This window comes from Ananas comosus, unplaced genomic scaffold (genome assembly GCF_001540865.1).
Source record: "Ananas comosus cultivar F153 unplaced genomic scaffold, ASM154086v1, whole genome shotgun sequence".
Taxonomy (NCBI): Eukaryota; Viridiplantae; Streptophyta; class Magnoliopsida; order Poales; family Bromeliaceae; genus Ananas; species Ananas comosus.
In genome coordinates this window covers 3,733-16,952 of record NW_017891369.1, presented here as the reverse complement: position 1 = coordinate 16,952, position 13,220 = coordinate 3,733, and the positions used below count along the sequence as shown (strand labels likewise).

The following is a 13,220-nucleotide window of genomic DNA, read 5'->3' as shown; positions in this document are numbered from 1 at the left end:
CTTTAACGTGGATCCCAGATAGTTGCGTAATTGAGGAAAGTGTTTTAAACGGTTTCGTGTTTCCCAAACTCCATACTAAAAAAAAAAGACGTTTATTTTGGTAGAAAAAATAAGAAAACCTAATAACGATAAATTAGATAGGTACAACCGAATAAGGGGATTTATAGTTCGATAAAAAAAAGTTAAAAAAATACCCAGGAAAAACAATTAAAGAGAACATTTAATACCTTGAGTAGTAGAGGAAGTAATTTTACTTATCTATTTCTTGTGTTTTAACTATACTCTTTATTAAAAAACATTGAGAAAAGGTAGTTGGGAATCAACCTTCTTCTCTAAAAGGAAAAATAAATTAGAGAAACAAACCCATACTTATAATAAACCACTAAAATATACATATATAACAACAGATTCTATTATTATTCTTGATACCGAAGAGTTCGTAAATTAGTAAGGAAGAAGTTATAGTATTCACAAAAAAAAGAAAAAAGCCTCCACACTTTTCGCTGTACCATATATATAGAGAAGGGTAAAATGGATAACTTGTCCCTGTACTCTCCAAAAGTCACAATTTTGCCCTTTGTGCCATTGAGCTATTTTTTGTCTGTTTCAACATTTATTTTTATTAGGGATAACTTTAAAAATCCCCCTGTAGTTTCGTACTTTCTCACTTTAGTACCCTATGATTTAAACGGTATCAATTTGCCGTTTCGTTTTTCTCTTTTTTTTATCAATTTTATTTTTTTTTCTTAAATCAGTAACAAAATTAAAATTAAAGGGTACAAAAGTAAATATTCGATAAATTTAGATGGTTATCTGAAGTTTTTTTGTATATAATTTAACGAAATATTAAAAAAAAACTATAGAAAAGATAAAAACAAAACCATAGGGGGGCAAATTGATACAATATAAATTACAGAGTACTATAGTGAGAAAGTGTGAAACCACAAGAGGGTTTTTGAAGTTATCCCTTTTTATTATTATAGATACTGTTAAATTTAATCCATTGCCTTAAAGCTTTCTAAAAATTCTTTAGTTATTGTATTTAAAATAATTATTTAACTCTTCTGTCATAAATAATTTTGCTTGTGTTAATTTACTTTAAATAAAAATTAAAATTATATTTATTACAAAGTCTTAATTTTTTTAAAAAAAATTAAAATTCATTCGCCAATCATAATAAATGTTTAAGTTGAACTTCCATGGATACAATTGCAATATTTATAAACAACGGGGACCACTAATTAATTGCCTTGGGAACGACGAGTCCTTCTATCGATGCGCCACGTGTCACGCTGATGGAAGCACTTGCGTTAGCCGAGATCGTACGGTGGTTTTCTGGTGTACCATCAAAGCCTGTATATCGCGTGATCTCGTCCGTACAATTTAGTAAATTATTTAATTTACTTCATTCCTGAATCTAGAAGGTTTAATTTTATTTAAGAATTTTTAATCAAAATTTTAATACATTGTTGAGCAACAGATTTAAAAGAAGCCTGATTAAAAAAAAAAAAAAAAAAAGCCATGTAGTAATATTTAAAAGTTAAAACTACTGCTCCGTATGGTAAGTGCTTATACACACATGACATTTTAATATGTTTTAGAGTATTTTGGCGTTACCATAGAACCTGCTTAGTATGAATAAATATAATTACATGGATGTGGTTGAGTTGATGTAAAGGTGAAAATTTTATAATGTTATTTTTAACTTTTATAATAGGCAGTGGGCTAAAAGAATCGGCGGCCGTTCACACTTCCAAATACATTTCATGGACCTGAATTTTTCTAAAAAAATTAATTTTTTTAATTTTTTGAGTAAAACCATACATACCTAACTTATCTAAACATTAGACCATTATAAATTAGCTACTTAATTTTTTAAAATTTTAAATTTAATATTCAATCTTTTAATTTATTTGATTTGAGTCAGATAACGAAACTTAAACTTTAAAATTTAAACTTATAAAATATACTGACTAAACATGTAAAGATTAATAACGCAATCAAATTTTAAAAGTAAAGTACCATTAATTGATTCAAATCAAATAAATTGAAAGATTAAATAGTTTTGATAGATTGGACAGCCAACTCAAAATGATCAATATTTTAGGTAAATTCTATTTATTTTTTCTTTTTTTTGTGTGTGTATAGATACGCAATGAAGAGGGTATAGACCGTGATTTGATCTTGGAAGAGGGCAAAAGTATTTTGTGCTATATACAATTGGTTTGATGTTTCTTTTGGAGGTTCCAGAGTATGCTCTCAACTTCTTTTCTTTTTTTTTTAAAAAAAAAGAGCTTTAAAGATGCCTACTTGGACCAAAGAAGATGATCCAACCTCTTTAACACTCACAGTTTGGTTAGAACAGTACAAGTCTCAAACAGATTTTTTTTTTTTTATTTTCGAGATAGATAGCACGCTATCTATTTTATTTATTTTATTTAAAAATAAATTTAGCTGAAAATATGAATCAATTAGGATTCGAATTTAGAATTTCAAATATTAACTATCAAATTCTTTGCCACTTACTTTAGGGACGATCGGTTCTCAAATTGAATTTGTTGACTAGTTTTATGCACACATTTCATGTGGCAGAGGACTTTTTTTTGACAAAGATCATCCAATATGAACATAAGTAGAGAGCAAGAGCAAACCTATCTCCCATACACGATGTTGACTAGAGCTTGGTTGCTGTACAAAGAGCCCAGATCCTAATCTTCAGCAGTCAAAGATAGCGTCATCAACGCGAGTACGATCGATCTAATGCTAGGCCTCAGATGAGGGTTCTTCTGACTCCCGAGGACATATTTGTTTCACCGAAATTAGACTTTGGATCGAAGTGAACTTTGGGTTGAGGTGGAGTTTAGTAAAAACTAATTCTTCTCCGCTGTTTGTTTCGTAGTTATGGAAGTAGAGTTTCATTAGTTCTGCTGTTTGTTTGGTATGACGTGTATAATGTAAAACTATAATTTATGTATAAATAATAAATAATTTAATAAATAAAAATAAAAATATTTTTTTTATATATAAATTATAATAATACAACAATAAAATTATAAAATAAAAAAATATTAATACTTGATTAATCAATTTTTATCATATTTTAATTGTACAAACTACATAAAGAAAATATGAAAAGTTAACTAATCAATTTTTATCGTATCTTAAATATGTCAACTAAATAAAAAAATAATTTATACCATAATTAAATATATTTAAATATAATTATCTTCACCCAGTATATTATTTTATTATTTTTTCTTCATCTTTTTTTACCGTAATAAACTTCGGCCCACGATAAGCCGAAGTCAATTACGCCGTTTGAGGTTAACTCGAGTTTCGACCGTAACTTTGTTACGGTGAACCAAACAACGAAAATAATAGTTTATGACGAAAATAATTTTCCTCCTCTCCACTTCTACCCAAACAAACATGCCCTGAGCACAGGCCTCAGCAAGCTGGGCAATCTAATAGAAGGAACATACATTGAAATTAAGGCAAATTTAGACCAATGACTGTAAGCCTAATGAGAAGGGCTTCTTCAAACTTCTGCACTAAGATAAGAAAAAGAAAACAGAAAGGGATCAAAACTAAAAGTGTGTAGAGATACAGAGATAGAGAGAGCATCATCCCAAATGATTGAGGTCTAAGTTTCATCATTACAAAATAATGTCACACTAGCGTAGGAACCTGCGTGATGCGACGAATAAAAATTATAATAAATTATAAATTAAATATAAAAATAAAAATATAGCAGAAAATAATTAATATTTGATTGATTAATAATATAAAAAATATATTAAAAAAATTTTTAGAATGAAAATATAATTCAATGAAGAACAAAGAAAGAAAACAAAAAAAACTATAAAAGAATAAAAATGGTTGCATAGATAGGAATTAAAAAAAATATAATAATGCAAGAATAAAAGGGAACGAAAAAATAAAAATCAGAGATAATTTTGTTGGGACTGATTTTATTACACGATAAATTATAATAGGTTCTAGTTTCTTCTTTTCTACATCAAAACCAAAATAAAAAAAAAAAGCAATTAAAATAAAAAAATTAGGAGAGAGAAATTTTTTTTGAGAAACGAAACAAATATTTTTTAATTCATAAAAATATAAAATCTCACTTGAAGCGAATTCAATTCGTAGCTCTTAAATTTATTATCACCCACTTATTCTTTATATTAAATTAAATCAAAATTATAAAAATTAGTATTTAAAATTTATTATTAATAATAATTTGAAACTTAAAAAAAAAAAGGAGAGAGAACGGATGTGGGTTGGTAGGAGAGAGAGAGGAAAATGAGGGGACGGAGGTTTTCTTGAAAAAGCAGTTTGAAGATGAAGGGACATACAGTGGGATGAAGGAGAGATGAAGGGAAAGAGAGAAGAGAGAGAAGTCCACTAATAAAAAAAAAGAAAAAAAATTAGCAAAGTTCAAAAAAAAGAGGACTTACCACACCAGCTATTGTATTGAAAAATCATATAGAGTTGTAGATTATAGATTTCTAATAACTTTCATATTTAAAAATATAGTAACATTACATTGCTGAACATCATGTAAATAGTAAAAGGAAACCGAATAGCTGATGTTTTGTAGCGGTTCCACGATCAAGTAGTTAACTAAAATATTTTTAAAAAGCTCTATATTTTTTTCCAGTTTTTCTAAGTTTGAATGTCGACTATAATTGTGCTGATGCTAAGAGATCTTCGCGGCCCAGTGTTGACGTGGTGCACCAGATCGAGTTCCTGGAGTTAATTTTTCGCTGCATTTTGAAGCGTATGTGGACTTCGGTGTTGCTTTCAAAGTCAACTCGCAAAGTCTGACTCAAATTGCTCATGGGCCGACTGAAACTCGATCCAACTCAACCATGTTATACTCCGCCCGGTCCAACTTTTAGGGACCGCTGGGCCTTGAGGACGAACCTGGTTCGATAAAGAGAAAGAGTTGGGCGTTTTCATACAGATTTCTCTTTCATATATAGTCACTAAGTCACATCAAATAACCTAAAAAATAAAACTCCCCAAAAAAATAGAACATATTTAAGTTTGGGCGAATTATCCACCCCACCCTTAAACAACAATATATATATATATATATATATATATATATATATATNTTAACAAGATTTAGGGTTAGGGTTAGGGTTAGGGTTTGGAATCTGGAGGTAAGGAGAGAGGGATTTGTGAGCTCTCTCTCAATCACTAATCACAATGAGAGGAAGGGTTCTACAAAGAATGTGGGAAAATTTTTTTTAGTCTGATTCCGGAGAATTAGACGAATTTACAGCATGACCTTGTTCTTAATTTAGTATAAGTTGCCTTGTTTTTTTTTTTTTTTGGTTATTTTGAATACAAATTTTATATGATTGCTTGTTTTTTGTTATTATTGATTAGCTTGTAGTACCTTGTCCTGATTAAATGCGAACTTGACAACTTGAAAGAAAAAAAAAAGAAAAACAATTGTAAAGGCTATCCAATTTTTGTGTTTCGGTAGGAACAAATATTGCAGATGTATTGTCGATAATTCGTCATCCATTTAGAGCATCAATAGTTAAGATTTGTGTTTAGAAAATGGAAAAAAAGAAGAAGGAAAACTAGTGATTCCAACCATGGCATTTGGCGACATACCTATTTGTTTTGAATTAACTGAGGGGGTGTTGGCTTTGATAATGCTGCTAGTTTTGGCCAAAGTCCAAATCGGCGAAGAAGTTGGTCTTTTAGATTGTTCTCGCTTCCTCGCAGAGAAAAGCTTTATCCTCAGCAGTTCATCTTTTGCATAATTGGAGAGCTAATTCACCTTTGCAGTTCTACTTTTTTAAGACATTGAAATTTACCGACTTACCATGAAACAAATGATTGAAGCAATGGAAATATGGTTTTGCGAAAATGAGATTTTCAAAAAAAAAAAAAGTCTCAGTTTAAACTTGATTTCTAGTTTAATCGAAACAAATTGGCCGTAAACGAATTCCCTGCTGACATGATTCTAAAATATCGGTACAATACTACAATGTGTGATTAGATGAAATTACTTTATTTGTTTGATTTAATATCAAAAAAGTAAAATTTCTCCACATTGATACGTATAGTAAGCATAAATGTTTCTTATTGGATTATCAATACAAATTTGAATTACTTCTCCAATATGCACAGCTTTCGGTACATTTGAGGCCATTAGAAAGTTGTTTACATGTTTCATGTGCTTTTCCGTTAAAGTTGTCCCAACTTCTCAGTTGCAGGATCCTGATGGATGATAAAGAAAAACGGAAAGAAGGCGTCGAACTGAATATGCCGGAAAAGAAAGCCGCAGGTGGCAGTGCAGCAGAAGTGTTGATAACTATTTCAAGTGAAGGAACACCTCCAGAAGGATCTAGTAATTCAAAAGACCCGGAAAGTTTTGCTCTTAAAGAATCAGGAAGCCCGCCTGTTGGCAGCGGCATTTATGTTACAAGAAGAGGGTCGAAACCACATGGTATCGATACTGCCACAATGTCCGAGGAGGAGAATTGTTTCACTGAGCAAGAACAACTTGTCACAAATGCCCATTGCTCAGATCCACTTGATAAGGGGTCTTCTGATAAGTTGCCTGCTTCTGGTTCTTTTGTGGACTATAGTCAAGAAGGACCAGAAGATGACAGGGATAATGCGGAGGAGACTGCCGAGGAGATCGATTTGAGTGAAGAGAATCGTAGGGGAATACGTGTGAAGGCCATAATTAAGTGGGTTGCATTTGCCTGCAATGTGGGGTGCTTTGTGGCGAGTTTGACTTGCAAGAAACTGGGAAGGACTATGATTTGGGGTTTTGAGTTTTGGAGGTGGTCTGCGCTTTTGATGGTGACTTTTGGCACCATGTTGATCACTCATTTGTTTTTGCATCTTTTCATTTTCTTTATTGACAGGTGCTTTTCGTTAAGGCGGAAGATAGCTTATATTGTTTATGGAATAAAGAGGAGCATTCAAGTGTTTATTTGGACCGTTTTAGTTATTCTTGCTTGGGCATTTTTATTCCGCCACGGAGCTGAGCGATCTAAGACTGATGCCAATATTTTGAATTATGTGACTAGGAATCTTATTTCCCTTCTTATTGGCTCATTCTTGTGGTTGTTGAAGTCTTTGTGGATGAGGATTTTGGCATCTAATTTCCACGTGAAGGCATTTTTCGATAGGATTCAAGAATCACTGTTTCAGCAGTATATTCTGGAAGTACTGTTAGGACCTCCACTCATGGAGTTGGCTGAGAAGGTCACGGAAACACCTACCGAAGGTGCATCGAGTCTCCGGTCTGCTAGAAAGAGTAAAAGAACGAAAGATAAAAAAGTGATTAACATGCGAAATCTTCGTAGAATGAACACACAAAAGGTTTCAACTTGGACCATGATGCGTTTGGTTGATTTGGTCAAAACTTCAGTGCTGTCTGTAGCCACTGACACGTTTGATGATGATGAAGGAAAAGAAGAAATTACAAATGAGCTTGAAGCAACAGATGCCGCCTATAAAATTTTCAGGAATGTTGCAAAGCCTGATTTCAAGTGAGGAGAAAAACAAAACATCGTTGGGATGTTTTTTTTTTTTTTTTTTTTTTTTTCTCGTGCTTTTTGGTGGTCTTTCACTGAATGCTTTCTCCTAACAAATAGGTACATTGATAAAGACGACCTCTTGAGGTTCATGATAAAGGAGGAGGTGGATCATGCTATTCTATTAATTGCAGGATATGAGACTGGACAGATAGATAAGAAAACCCTAAAAGAGTGGGTGGTAAGACATTCTGTTTTTTTTCTTACTGGAATACAAAGTTTTTGCCCTTTGCATCTCTTAGTTCCACAGAAGTGAAATATATACATAGTAATGAATTTTCGCTTGTTTGTGTTCATGGCAACAAACCATGTTTCGATGTTGGGACTTTCGAATCGACAATCAACTCCGTTAGACTTGATCTAGAGTGTTTTAAGTATCTAGAAAATAAATTTTGCGATTTTTTAAAATCATTTGTCTAGTGATCGAAGTGGCTCAAAATCAACGGCTGAAAATAAAAATCTTACAAAATATGATGATAGGACATTAAAATTTTAGATAAAAAATATTGAATTTGTTTTATATAGTATAAAGAATTTTCTATCAAAATTTCACATGATTTGGATATTTCTACACCGTTAAACTTGCAAACGGCTCACCACGGCTATTAAAATTATTGATTTGAGCCCCTTCGATCACTAGGCAAATGATATTGAAAAATCACAAAATTTATTTTCTAGGTACTTCAAATACTCTAGATCAAGTTTAACAGAGATGATCGTCCATTGAAAAGTCCCTGAATCGAAAACAACTTGGAAGCACGGAAGGCTCCGTGCTTCCAGGAGTATAGCAGCTCACTCATATTTATTTATATATATATATATATATATAGTTGAGCTGAAGTGCTATCAGTAGTAAACGGGTCTGTTGCCACCTATTTGTTTTCGATTACTGAGTCTCCAAATCGACGATTGGCACCGTTAAACATGATCTATACCACTTGAAGTATCTAAAAACGAAATTTCAAATCTTTTCAACAAATGACCCAATGATTAAAGCGTTTCAAAATTTATAATTTTAGTGGTCAATATGATGTGTTTTCTCGTTTAACGGCGTAAAGATATCCAAATCAATTGAGTTTTAGCTAGAAAACAAGATCTATACTCTTGATTTTGATTACAAGATTCCTATCCTCACTTTTTAAAGAATATTCATTTGCAGACGTTCATTTTTGAATCTACTTGATGGACAAGAGAACAATTTCGGAAAAGCATGAAATTTAGTTTTTAGATGCTTCAAGTGGTATAGATTATGCTCAACGGTGTCGATCGTCAATTTGAAAGTCCATCATCGAAACAAATGGGTGGCAACGGAACTTGTTTGCTACTGATAGCAGTCCAGCTCAACTCTCTCTCTCTCTCTCTCTCTCTCTCTCTCTCTCTCTCTCTCTCTCTATATATATATATATATATAATGTGTCCCAACTATGTCATGTCCTTATTTGGAGTTGCTGAGTTACCACGTGCAAGTCATGTCAATTTCCATCTCCCATGTTTCTATCGATGGAACAGAGGGTAAACATTACTATATTGTGACGCGGCTTTCTAATCAAAGCATTGTAAGTCGGTGTATCAGAGGTTTTTAGTTAGTCAAAAACAAGAAGGACATCCAAAGCATTCGTGGTTGTTCTATAACATCAGAGATAACCCACTATATGGCAATTCTGATGATGGCGGTTGATCCATGGCTGCCAGCGCAATTGAAAACCATGGATGCTTTGAATTGTTTTACATCTGTTATGATACGTGGGAAGCGAAAGAAAAGTACATAAATCATGTGAACTTAATATTTGTTTTTGTCTGGAACAAGCAACTTGAAACTTTTAATTTGGTTTAAACGATGGATTGCTGTGCTATGGCATGCCACCGTTCTGAATAAATGCTGGCATGATATGTGCTGCAGCTTGCTCATTCTTAACACCTGGCATGTGGTTGTGAGCTACTGTCACAGAACCCTATTGACATATGTCACACCATCGACGCAGAGTTTTCATTCCTTTTGGGCATCTTAAGGCTTAAAAAAAAGGGTTTTAAGAAGTACTAGTTGGACCTAATTGTGAATAAGATACTATTAACTTTCAAGTGTTTAGTTTGTTTGCTATATTATGTTATGTTATCTTACTGAAATTTGCAACATAGGGATCGACACTCAGTTTCAATGTCAATTTCCATTAAGCATGGTCAGCACGGGCAATCCATGCTTGAATTCCCACGTTTCCCTACACGAGCCCCTCCCGCCAACACATGCTTTATTGGCAATTGTAGAGAGTAATGAGGATATTGTTTAGTGTAGTGGCAACTGTTTGAGAATTCACGCCAAAGATACTAAAGAGAGCAGGAATAGGTTTTTGCTTAAGCTTTTTCCAAGTAGGCCATTTTGGTGGAGCCAAAGATGTGTAATGACCTATCTGTATGGAGTTGAGATGATTTTGGCATCTGTGGCACATCACTCAAAATTGAACAAACAACATATTCTTTATAATGCTGTAGTTGCATCTGTACTTGCATGGTATATACCATTAAGTTTGTTGTAACGTTGGATATATATAATCTATTCAACCAAATGGTTCTGGGCATGAAACAGATTAGTTTTATAATCTATCTACTCAATACAGGCTGTATGTTGTGCATTATGCATTAAGAGAAGGGAAAAGAGGATATTTTTGTTTGGTATAGTGGAAGTACTTTTTCTTACACAAGTCACTCTCTCTCTCTCTCTCTCTCTCTCTCTCTCTCTCTCTCTTTCTTTTGAACAGGTGAAGGCTTACAATGATCGGAAAGCACTTGCATGTTCTTTGGATGATACCAGTATAGTCGTTAAGCAACTGAACCAACTTGTGACGTGGATTCTGGTTGTTGTTCTCATTAATATTTGGCTTCTTTTGATGGATCTTTCATCGACACAAGTAATCCTATCGCAGCTTTTGGGGGCAGCTTTTATTTTTGGGAACACCTGCAAAAATATATTCGAAGGAATTATATTTGTACTTGCTGTGCATCCATTTGATGTTGGTGACCGTTGTGTCGTTGATGGGGTCGTGGTAAGGTCTACATGGAACTTTCTTTTTTTTCCCTATTTCTCAGGGATGAGTAAACTTCATTTAACTTTGTTCGATCAATGACTTCACAGATGTTGGTTGAAGAAGTGAACATCTTCACAATAGTTCTGTTGAAGACCGATAATGAAAAGGTGTATTATCCAAATTCAGCTTTGGCTACTAAGCCCATCAGCAATTATAATAGAAGCCCTGATATGGGTGATAAGGTGGAGTTCTCAGTAGATATTGCGACACCACCAGAGACAATTGGGCTGCTAAAAGAAAAAATTAAGCAGTAAGTTGACTTTCCTCTTGTTCTTCCTCTCATTGAGCATTTAGGAATATGATATAGAGAAATAATGATCATTGTCATTGTTTCAATCTGATTCCTTCCTATGCTTAGACAGTTCTAGCAACAAGGGTTGTGAAAGAGTAAAATATTTAATATCCTTATGCATGTTGTGATTGATTTTGATCTAATAATCTGATATCTGTAACGACCCGATCCGCTAACAACAATAACTCGTTGGGCCCAAATCACCGGTCTAAAATGCTTGAGTCCGGTTATTATTACTAACGTGTAGACCTCATGTATTCTAATCAGAATCACTTTCCCTTCCGGCTAGTATTCATCTTTGATACCAATTGTAACGATCCGACCCGCTAGCAATAATAACTTGTTGGGTCCAAACTACCGGCCCAAATACTTAAACCCAGTTATTATTATTAGCGTGTAGGCCTCATATATTCTAATCAGAATCACTTTCCTATTCGATGGGGGGCTATTGAGGCGTTACAGTATCTTCATGCTTAGATATTTTCAGCTCCAAAGTTTGTACGAAGGTATTTCTCAACTGTAAAGAGTAGTTGTAGTTTATTTTGTTTACTTGTAGTTGATGCATAGTTTAATTTGCTTTCCAACATGATTCTGAAGAGCTAGCTCAAGCATTTTTTCTCTGCCTGTCGTCCTGTTGGGGTGCTCGCAGCATCTGTCATGTGTGTCTCGCAGCATCTGTGAGCTTTTAATTTGCACTGAGTTGTTCGCCTCGAACAAGGCTTCCTTTTATAGCTCAGTTTAGACAGTTGTGTGATTATACTTTCATTTTATTAGGTTAGGCTGATTTGGGTTGACCGCTGACCTTTTGAGTAGCCATTGTCTGGAGATGCGAGTTCACATTTTTCTTATTCCTTTAATGAACTCCATAGAGAATCACTGTGTGTCCTGCAGTCAAAAAAGGAGAAGAAAAAACCCTAGCTGCTAAAGATGTGCAGTATCAGTGCATGTCAATCTTGATAGTATTTTCTCAAATTCAACATTTACTTCGATATTTGTTGTTACTTGTTCAACATTTGCTCTTTATTTGGTCAGGTATATTGAGGCGAAACCCAATCACTGGCATTCTGACCCCCTTATTATGGTGAAGGAAATCGAGGATGAGAATAAGCTAAAGATGGCTGTCTACTGCATACACACAATGAACTTCCAAGATTTAAGAGGGAAGAACAAGCGGCGGACAGAACTGGTCATGGAGATGAAGAAAATATTCGAGGAGCTAAATGTGAAATACACGCTTCTCCGCTAACCTCAGAACCAGCAACTGTGATCGAGGAATCAACCTTTTGTGCATGCCAGATCGACTTTCGGCTGTCAGAAACTGTGTGCTTGTTCTCATTCTCTTTCTCTGTTGTTGTGCTCAAAGATGAATACTGATGTTCGCAATTGTCGTGTCAGGTTTGCGTTGTCTTATATTCGCAAGATTACATTTTTGAGTGTTTCAATTGCTATTTGGATGTGAGCCACACATCAAATTGATGGCCATCCTTTAATTAGTCCTCTCCTGCAGTTTTATTTGAATTAAACATATTCTTAGCATTTTCTCTTTTCCCACTAATAATGCCATGACATTTTCATGACTATGTTTTCTTTGGGCTTTTATACTTAGGTTAAATTAAAAATTTTTATTATTAATTTTAACGATCGTATCAGTTATTAACTATTAATTGGTCTAGTTTTATTTTCTAAAATTATTATCGTTCAATTTAAATTGTGTAATGGTAGAAGGTGTTTTGTGAAGTAGCAGACTAATTGTAGATTATTTTTATGTGATAAAATAATCATATTATTATTTTCATGTTTGACGAAAATTATTAATATTTCATTGATAAAAGTATATTAGTCCTTAACAACCTCTCAATCGAAGTGGCTTCCTAAATTAATAACAAACTTAGCTTATTCCAAATAGAAAATAAATGATATTTCCGGAATATTCCAAACCTAGCCATATGGGATATGGCCTGTTAATTCATTTGTTAAGAATTTAGATTTTTTTTTTAGATAATTAAGTGGAAGCCAGGTTGAAGAGAGGAAGCGAGTGGCTAGTGAAAGGGAAAATGAAAATGGCCGCATGTTTTCCCGGGCTCTTGGTCCGCTTCGTTTGGGATTGCGGGGAGATTGCGTTACGTGCGATAATTTTGGGATTGCGGGGAGATTGTGTTACGTGCGGTAAGAAACGGCGATGAAAAAATATTTTTTTTTATGTAATATTGCGATTAATCGCTTACGATATATTTTATGCGGTCCCATCGAAGACATATTTCTATATGTTTT

At 33.7% G+C, this 13,220-nt stretch overlaps 1 protein-coding gene across 2 annotated transcripts; it reads left to right on the top strand.

The window, feature by feature from the left end:
• The first annotated feature begins 6,199 nt into the window (after window positions 1–6,199).
• LOC109704870 (mechanosensitive ion channel protein 10-like) lies at window positions 6,200–12,472 on the top strand. 2 transcript variants are annotated; one of them, XM_020225649.1, is made up of 5 exons: window positions 6,200–7,532; window positions 7,638–7,758; window positions 10,331–10,615; window positions 10,705–10,907; window positions 12,037–12,212. In XM_020225649.1, exons 1-5 carry the CDS (start codon window positions 6,250–6,252, stop codon window positions 12,059–12,061), a joined length of 1,917 nt encoding a protein of 638 aa, XP_020081238.1. In that variant the 5' UTR covers window positions 6,200–6,249; the 3' UTR covers window positions 12,062–12,212. The 2 variants fall into 2 exon arrangements, with proteins under 2 accessions (XP_020081238.1, XP_020081237.1); XM_020225648.1 differs by having other exon boundaries at window positions 6,201–7,532; window positions 11,982–12,472.
• The last annotated feature ends 748 nt before the right edge of the window (window positions 12,473–13,220 follow it).